Here is a 9,738-nt window from a genome sequence, read left to right as displayed (position 1 = left end):
GGAGGTCAAACAGAACAGGTCTTACATATATAGGGACAGTAAATTTATTTTGTTGTTTCTATCAGACTTTGGTATTTGGAGAGCTAACAAAAACTTCAGGTCTAAAGAATAAAAACACAATTGCAAGATCCTGCTGTACAAGGGAAATAAAAATTGATTGTTTTCAATCTAAAGAAGCTATAGTAGTCTGCCAACTCTTACTGCTGTAGCCTGGAGAGTTAATATCTGCCTCAGTTGGGGAAGTGTGGCTTTTAAGGCGCTGCTACCACCATGTTTGTGTAAAGCTGCCAGGGCAGATTGAGAGAACTCAGCTTCCCAGAGGAATAAATTCTGTACCTGTACAGCTGCCAGCTCCTGCAAATGGTCACTTTCACTAACCATGTTCCTAAGGGGTTTATAGAATTATTATTCTCTCATTCTTAACCTGTTAGAGCCCCTATTTCTTAATATCCTTGCAATGAATATCCAGGCTTAGTCCATCTATTTTCCCCTGTGGTAAATTTGGCCTACGTGGTAGTTTTGATTTGCAATGAACTTCAATGATGGTCACTGGTGAATTTAGAAATTAATCAGGTAGTTTTCATTCCTCATAGGACTTACCTGCACATACATTCCAACTGAGTCTTCTCAGGAAAGGAAGTAAAAATATATGGCCTCCTCTGAATGCCATGCTGTTATTTAATTTCTGTTAACTAATAGATCCAGTGCTAGAATACAATTACATATATTTACTACTACAGATACACAGAAGGCATTCAGATGTGATTGATTTGAGATAAGGAAGATTATTTTAAAAATGGCAGTTTAAAGTTATGACCCAATTCAACCAGGAAAAATAAGGATTTTCAGTTTTTTCTGTGTAAAACTCAGTCATCCAAATTGCTTTTATTTCACACAGAATGAACTTGTATTGACAATTTTACAATGTAATTGCCTCTTCCATTTTTTTTCAGGTGCTCTTCTGACCCTGTAAAACCTTATTCCATTTTATAAGTGAAACAATTGTAGGTACTTCTCATATCTAAATTTTAATAAATTTTAAAACCAAGGCATTACAATTCTCTAGATAGTTACTTGCATTTCTAAACTGAGTCTGAGATGGGTTTGTTTCTCTGATTGTCTCCAACTGGTGACAAGCATCAAATATGCCCCACATTGCAAGAGTAATCCCATATTCCACAGGAAAGTGTACTGCATTACATTTAAAAAAAAAACCCAACCTGTAAAAGATTATAATTAGCATAATTCAACTTTAGAGAACCCACCACAAAGCACTTAAGACTTCTCATAAATGAGCACATTTCTATTTATGTGGTTCAGAATATATATGGATTAATTACTTCAGCCTGCATCATTAATACCATAATCATGAGGAACCTTGTGCACCAGGCAGTGCAATGGCAAGGACACATAAACATCCTTTGAAAAATACAGACATGCCCATGTGCACACAAGTAAATTTACACATATATTGCTCTGTATTGAGTAGAATGTACTGCATTTCAAAAGGTTTGCACATTATTAAGAAAACAAAGCTGAAATGGCGAGTCCAAATAAACTGGATTCCATGGCTCCAGTGAGGGAAACAAGTCCTTGGTGGACTGTCTTGCAGCCCTGTGAAAAGAGTAGAGGCAGGCACACATCTGGCACCTGTTTTAATCCTGAACATACACTTCTTAGAAGTAATCCAAGGCAATTGGAATAGTGAGAAAGTGAGAATCACCCTCCACCTCCCTTTCTGTCCTGTTTTTCAGGTGAGAAATTTAGCCTTCAGCCCCAATTTGAGTCTTCACAGGGCTTGAGCATTAGACTACATCAGTTCTCTCAATTCCCATCAAACTAAAAAACAAAAACCAAATACAAAATATATCCCAAAGCTCACATAAAAGCATGCACCAGCACTCTGTCTCTTGCAATGGACTGCCTATTACAGGAAAACTGACACCTGCAGAGGCATCTACATGATAAGTGCAACATAGAAGTAAATCATAAATTAGATATTGCCTAAATAGAAAGCCCCCCACAAAAAAATACAGTGAAAAAATTCTTTAAACCAAAACAAGAATGCAATAACCACAAAAGGTGAGTGTCCAAATTAGTAAAATACAGAGTTAAGCTTTTGTTTACTCTCAATTTTTCAGGTGGATAGACCTTGTACTAAATTTTCTCTGACAGAAAATAAAATCACAAGAAGGTAGGTGTCGAGGATTTGAAGCTATGCGAAAAAAAAGAACTTGAACAAAGGTTTCTCATATCACACAAGTGCTTTTACTAGAAATCCAGTGTGGCTGCTTCTCTCACCACATTTCCAAATAAAGCAATGCCATTGCTGTCACTTTGCTGTAGTGCCCTGCCTGGGAAGCATTCTCAGTTTGACCTGCTGAAACTTCCTTGGTTAGGCCATGTTTCTCAAGAGGGTGTTTTGAGATTTGAGCGCCTCCTTTCTGCTCTCTGCAGGAACCTAAAATCTCATAAATTTGCCTATAAAACACAGCTGAATTCTGAAGTGAAATATGTAAGCTTTAAAAAAATCATTAACAGATTTCTATCCTTCCCTTAACATAAAACTTATTATTTTTTTAATCAGTGCTTGTCCTAGTTATGGGGACAGGAACTCCTCCAAAGGCCAAAGAGACCATGAAAATTATTTGTCAGCCTGCATGCAGACCATGAGCTGGCAGCTCACAGGACATGGGCAGCGCTCCTTTCTACTCCCACAGGAAATCTGTCATGCAGGTGCTTTCATACCATGCTTTCTAACACGCACAGGTGGGCTTGACATCCATGCAAAAGAGCTCAAAATGCAGCTGGAGGAGCCACAGAACATCAGCCTTTTGACTGCTGACTCAGTGGTGAGAATACGTGTGCAAGACCAGAGAGACCAGGATTCTGTCTCCTCCAAACTTCAGACGGAAAATGGATCACTTCCCTCTTCCTCCTTAACTTTGCCTGGCCATTAGATAACAAAATCCTGGTCTTTTTTTTAATCCAATAAATATCAAAATACTCTATGTGGTGAAACTAAGCACAACTGGTAGAACTATGGCAGGAAAGTTGGAGAACAGAGCTTCTTTGCAGCACAGTCACATCCCCTCACTAATAATAACTGAGCTTTTGAAAGAGACGAGTGAGTGAGTTTTTACTAGGTCAGGGGGAGAAGGGAGCTGAAACCAATCTCTCTATTCTGCCATGGTTGCTTTCTTTCAATAAAAAGGAGAATAAAAATAGTTTGCTGTGTATGGGAAGGTGAAATCTGTATTCCAAAAACCATGTCTTAAAAGAAATGACAAAATGATTTTCACTCCTTAAAAAAAATATCCTTTTCACTCCTTAAAAAAAATCTCTCCTTCTCATAAGTGAGATTACTGGCAGTGAGTTCAAGCTGACAGAGCCCTGCAATACGAAAAGCAAAACCATGACTAAGGTTTGTTCATGGATCCTATTTGCCTGAGATGTCAGCTATAAGCATCTTTTTGCCTCACAGGCCAGCCAGCTGTCACCTCAGGTAGTGGTATTTTGGATGGCATCCAGTCCTAACTCTTCCTTGGAATTGGACTAAGAGCCTAAATGTCTACCTCAGGACCCTGGGTTCCTCTGCAAAGGCAAGTACTTAAAGGTTTGATGTGCCACCCAAGCTCTTAATTGGATCCAACCCTATAATTTGTTCCATAATAGGATGACCCAGCAGGATCATTTACAGCAGGCAATGAAAGCAAATGCCAAGGAATGAAAATGCAGAAGTAGAAAGTTGTTGTATTGATTGTATAAATTGCCTCATTCAACAGCCTTAGGCTGACTATTAATATTTCAGTGTTGGATACCCCTTCAGTTTCACATCTAATGCGTTTCTTGAGTAAACAAGTGATGCTTGGGAAAGCCTTCCTCCCTTATAAACAAAATAAGACACAAGTTCCAAAAGAAATCTCAGAAGGAATCAGAGGCATAACAGAAGACTTATAAAATAATTTTGTGATAGCCTGTTAGGTTTATTTCACTGATTTTTTTTTCCCAAATATAATGTCACTAGTACCTTCAGTAAAAGGTTACTGAAAATCCTGAAAGAAACTGAAAGGAAAATGAAGATTTAAAATGGCAATATTCAGACAGGTCTGGGATTGCATTGTGCTATTACTCTGTCCAAACAACTAAGAATGTAACAAGTTCCAGAAAAGCTGTGATAAAGTGCTGCTGGAGGTTTCAGTATGTTTCTGTAGTGCTTTTAATTCTGTGTAACAGCGTCACATAGTTTGAGAGCCAGTTACCAGCAAGAACCTCCTTCCCAGATGGTGACTGGGGACGAGACAAGCAGGTGTCCACCCTAACAGTGCACCGGAGGAACAGGGTCCTGCCTGGTGGACAGGCAAGGCATGTGTAACATGCCATCCCTGTGTGCAACAGCTGAGAGAGTGTCTCTGCCATCCAAGCAGACACCATGGGTGCTAAAACTGCTGTTTGAGATCAAATTTATTATTAGCAACCCTCTCTGCAAGGGGAGAGAAGAGGCTGTGCAGACACTATTATACCACACAACCAAGTCCCCCCATGCTGGAGATAGACATCTGTAATGGGAAGGCAAATTTCCCCCAAAACTTTCTGACTAACTTTTACCTTTTTTCTTTTCTTGATAAGAATGTTTATATGACAGACTGTCAGACTTTTCAGTACTGAAACACAAGTATTTGCATATTCAGATCAGACTAGGTTATGCAATGCGTAGAACTACTGGATAGTGTGACCATAGAAAAAGTGTGATCCAGAGAAAATCATCAAAAGTGAAATATTTTCAATTTTTCAGACCCCTGCTTAAGGCTTGATTTGTGAGAGATGCTCAGAGCCCAGGTCATCTATCCCAATATCCAAAAACCAGCTGTGGAAACACTTAATTGAAAAATTTTTATCTCTGTCCATGGAATAGGACTGACTATACTTGCAGGAAATCTTAGAAGTGTAAACACAAGCACACTATATAAATACCTGCTGGTTTGACATTTTGTGAATAGCAGATTATATATATATAAATATAATTAAAAGACAAAAACAATAAACAAACAACAACCCTCCCCCCTCCCCCCCAAAAAACGCCAAACCAAAACAAACAACTCCAATCGACTTTCCAAAGGAAGCATTCAGCACTGTCACGAAAAGAGACACGCCCCACCTAGAGGTAAAACACTAAAATCCTCATCATCCAGCAGCTGGCTACTTCTCAGACTCTAGTGTTTCGACAATGAATTGCTCCAGAACTGAAATCAAATGCAAACAGCACTGGGATTCCAAACATTGTGCAACTTATGGAATATTTTATGCATTTATTTTAAAGTGGAAGCACTCTTTTTTTTTTTTTAAATCTGTCCATTTGCCAAGGATTTGTTTGGATGATCTTTTATGAAGAATAGCTGGAAGGCTCCTTTTTTTTTTCCTAGTTTCATGCCACGTTTCTTCCAATTACTGTTGATTAGAAAACAGCCTAGCAATTAACCCTGACAGGTTAGCCATCAGTTTGATAGCACTGCATGTCATCCAAAAGGTAGGGGGAATTTATTGTTAATTTCAGACAATTAGCAATGGGCTGGCAGAGCTCACAACAGCCTGAAAGCTCAATTTTCCAGAACAGCTGAGATAAATTACTGAATCAATTACAACACACCAGTGAATGTCTGCAAGCATACTTAAAGCTAGCAAACAAGCCACTGAAAATCAGTGGGAGGAGAAAGACTAGTAGAGGGGTTTTGTTTGGTGGTATTCATTTCAAGCTGTTGGTGTTTATTCTGCTCTGCCATTGAGACTAGTTAAATATAACTAAAAGATAGTACTGACTTATATCAAAAGAATCTGGTAAAGAATAGGATCTAAAATGACTTTCCTTCCAAAGTGGTTAACTTTTCTAAAAGGCAAAGAGGTTGTTATTGCTAATGCAATAATTGCAATATTGACAATTGGCGGGCAGCAACTTTTCTCTTTTTTCACGTTCAGCTGTCCCTGTCATGTTGGACAGAACCTTATCTATGGGCTGGCTTTCCTAGGAGTGCCTGCACTGATCCTTCTGGTTGTTGGCTATGCCCTGAACAACCAGACTTGGAGGCTCGTTATGGGCAAAAGTTCTCATTTTGAGAGGGAAATGTCATCAAACTGGCTGCTGAAATTCAAACTGCTCTGCTTTGTCCTGTGCAGCATCACAGGGAGGGCACTGGTTGCTCCAGTCACATGGCTTGCAGTCACCCTGATAAATGGCTCCTATTATATCTGTGCTGTGAGTGAGTACGTCCCTGTGCATTACTATGGAGCTGCTCCCAATGTCAGCGCTGCGGAGCGCAGCAGGATATTGGCCATATTTCCCTGCGGGCAGCTGGTTCCTCCAGAGCTGGCCCGGGCCAGAGATGAAGTGATTCTCCTCCTCCGATACCAGTCACAAGTGAGTAACTCCTGTTGCCTGTAAACTTGATGGCAAGAGATGAAGCTAATTCAGCAGGTATAAAACAAGATCAGTGTCCTCTGCCTTGAGTGCTAAATCTCCGTGTGTTTTGAAGCATGTTTTTTTTTCTTTTAAGTGGAACTGAACTTTATAAATTACTATATCTGCTTGTCCCATTTGTTACCTGCTGCCTGAGGACATAATCTTCCTTGTGTAGTATCCTGAAAAATAATACCAAGTACAACAAATGGAAGTTCAAGAGCCAGGGAGGATATGAAGTTTCTTCATTAAAGCAGAAGACATGTGACTAAGAGGCCCAGGCTGTGAGAGCTTTGTGTGAACCCATGTAAAATCTTGGGGTTTAGATCAGACTCAATTCTAAAAGTTTGCATACTGGGTAAATAATAGGAGAAGCATTAAGCTGTCACTTCAGAGAAAACTGGTTTTAAACAGGCTATAAGCTAATATAGTCTTGGCCTATCTTATAACAATAATAGCTGAGAAAGCAATATTCTTAAATCTGCACAACAGAACTTTCTTGAACTTGAAAGGAACAAGTAATTTTACTACATAGCTGCCTCTAGTAGGCATGGACTGGGTTTGGTGGTAACAGATGCTTTCCAGGCTTATACCTTGTTAATGCTATTATTTAGGAAAAGCAAGTAAAGTTAATCTTATGGATTTTCTGGTGCTCAAAAGTTACCACTGTCAGTATTTTCAGGTCTAGAATTATTTTCTTTTTTATTCTTTTGGTAAGGTGGCTGGCTGGCTTTTGATTGCTGTGGTGGTCATCACTGTGTTCCTTTCTTACTGCCTGGCAAGCTGTTTCTCCCCGCTCAGCTTCCTGCACTTCAGATACTGGAACAGCTATGTCCACAATGAGCAGGAGCTCTTTGATGAGGCAACAGAGCAGCACTCCAGGCTCTATGCCATGCAGAATGTAAGGAAGTTCTTTGGCTTTGTCCCAGGAAGTGAGAATGTAAAGGAGATTCGTATCCCATCTCTCAGGGAGTGGCAGGCCATTTCTGGACTGGCCTTTCTGAAGCGAGTGGATAAGGAGCACTATGATTACAGCCTCCTCCATGACTGGGCACTCAAGGAGCGTGCAAGTGGAAAGTACCTGAGGATTGATGAGGACCCTGGGATCATAACACAGCTCTGAAGATCCAAGACCCCGCAATACTTTGCAGAAAAGCAGGAACCTGTCTAGCTCTATGTCAGACCTGAGCTGCACTGGAACTTTCCAGTACAGTATTACATTGATGTATAAATTATGTGAGCATCTTGTTAATGTAGTCCTTCAGCACCTGCTTACAGATGCCTTTACTGATGGTGTTTTGACTCCTGTGGGATGTGGTGATCTATCCCTAGATTAGGGTGGGCTATTTCAAGCTTCAGCTCCCTGCTTTCTAATAGTTGTGCTGAAAGGATAAGTATGTACTGAGAAAGTTATTTACAAATGCTTTTAAATCTTTTTTTCTTTCCATTAAAAGGATCTTTAAGAGGTAGACCTTGATTGGATCCTATGAATTGGTCCATTCTGTATGGAGCAAGGGCAGCTATCCAGCTTTTCCTTAGTGATGCCAGCAGAAATTTCTTATTTCTCCTCCTCTATTTTTTTTTTTGTGTTATATAAGTAATCTACACTGAGCTAACTACTAGTTAAGTCTGGGGCTACAGTAGCATTCAGGAAACAGATGGGGAAATTTTACCATTAAAGGCTGAGTTTAGATACAATGATGAGAGAACTTCAAATTCTGATAAGGAGAGAAAATCCCCACTGAGGCACATGGTGGAGGTGTGTAACACATAGCAGCTGTATGAACAAACATTTGACATATGGCAAACTGAGCTGAAATGTATTCTGGCTGAAAGCAATATCAAGGTCAGTCTCCTATTTGGAAATACTTCAAAATCTCCAAGGTGTTTGTGTGCTTGGCTACTGTATAAATAGCAAATGAGGATGGGAAAAATCTCAGTCTGTACAGTAGGGTTTGCTTTGCCTCTGTAAACTTGTAATTTATACATATACTAGGCCCATGAAAATGACTGTGATTAAAAACTACTGAATTTTGTGAAAGAAGGTTTAATGATGTTTTTGTGTTAAGTCAGTTTGGTATGATGTGGTATTACTCCTCTCTAACCTCCTGTGCAGATGTTTCTAACTAAGTGGGAGGGAAATCCATGCCATAGTTTTTTTTTAATGCTTCCTGCATTGCCTTGCCATGTACACATGTATATGTGGGCTCCAAAGCCTTAAGCTACACTATAGGATGCTATCTGCTACTAATAAATGACCCCAGGGGCTTTAAGTGGAAAAATCTAATTATTTAGTACATTTTATTAGAAAATGCAGGAGTCAGAACTGCTCTGTCCCTCTTCTCCTCATTTGGATAGGGGAAAGAGAATATAAGGAAAGGATCATGGGTTGAGATAAGGACAAGGAGACATCACTCAGCAATTACTGTCAAGGGCAAAACAGACTCCAGTTGGAGAAATTAGTTTATTTTATTACCAATGAAATCAGAGTGGGATAATGAGAACTAAATCTTCAAGTACCTTTCCCCACCACCTTCCTTCTTCTGGGCTCAATTCCACTCACAAATTTTCTACCTCCTCCCCTACAGTGGTGCAGGGGGTGTGAGTGAATAGGGTTGCAGTCAGTTCATCACATATTGTCTCTGCTGCTCCTTCCTCCTTGGAGGGAGGGCTCCTTACACTCTCCCCCTGCTCCAGCATGGGTACTTCCTTCCAGGGCCCGTCTTCCTCTGACTTCTCCAGTGTGGGTCCTTTTCAGAAGCTGCAGTTCCTCATTAATTGCTCTGGTGTGGGTCCCTTCCACCAGGTGCAGCCCTTCAGGAACCACCTGCTCCAGTGTGGGCTCCCTGCAGGGCCACAAATCCTGCCAGCAAACCTGTTGCAGTGGGGCCCCTCTCTCCACAGGTCTTGCCAAGAATCTGCTCCAGCACAGGCCCCTGGTGGGGTCAGAGCCTCCTGCAGGCACCCACCTGCTCTAGTGTGGGTTCCTCCAGGGGCTGCAGGTGGATCTGTTTCACCAGGGACCTCCCTGACTTGCAGGGGCACAGCTGCCTCCCCATAGTCTGCACCAGGGGCTGCAGGGGAGCCTCTGCTCCAGAGCCTGCAGCACCTGCTTCACTCCTTCCTCACTGAGCTGTTCTGCTCACTCCTCTCTCTGGCTGCAATTTCTGTGGCTCAGGGTCATTTTCCTCATTTCTTAAACCTGTTATCCCAGAGGAGCTGCCACCATTGCTGATGGTGCTCAGCCTTGGTCAGCAGCAGGTCTTGCAGCCAGCTGGCATTGGCTC

The 9,738-nt window shown here is 41.0% G+C and overlaps 1 protein-coding gene across 1 annotated transcript; it reads left to right on the top strand.

The window, feature by feature from the left end:
• The first annotated feature begins 5,854 nt into the window (after nucleotides 1-5,854).
• On the top strand, nucleotides 5,855-7,673 carry CALHM4 (calcium homeostasis modulator family member 4). The gene is made up of 2 exons (XM_054280461.1): nucleotides 5,855-6,412; nucleotides 7,170-7,673. Exons 1-2 carry the CDS (start codon nucleotides 5,855-5,857, stop codon nucleotides 7,572-7,574), a joined length of 963 nt encoding a protein of 320 aa, XP_054136436.1. The 3' UTR covers nucleotides 7,575-7,673.
• The last annotated feature ends 2,065 nt before the right edge of the window (nucleotides 7,674-9,738 follow it).

Source organism: Melozone crissalis, unplaced genomic scaffold, assembly GCF_028551555.1.
Source record: "Melozone crissalis strain CALT ecotype California unplaced genomic scaffold, PUWL_Pcris_2 ptg000027l_1, whole genome shotgun sequence".
Taxonomy (NCBI): Eukaryota; Metazoa; Chordata; class Aves; order Passeriformes; family Passerellidae; genus Melozone; species Melozone crissalis.
This window is presented reverse-complemented; position numbering and strand designations above follow the sequence as displayed.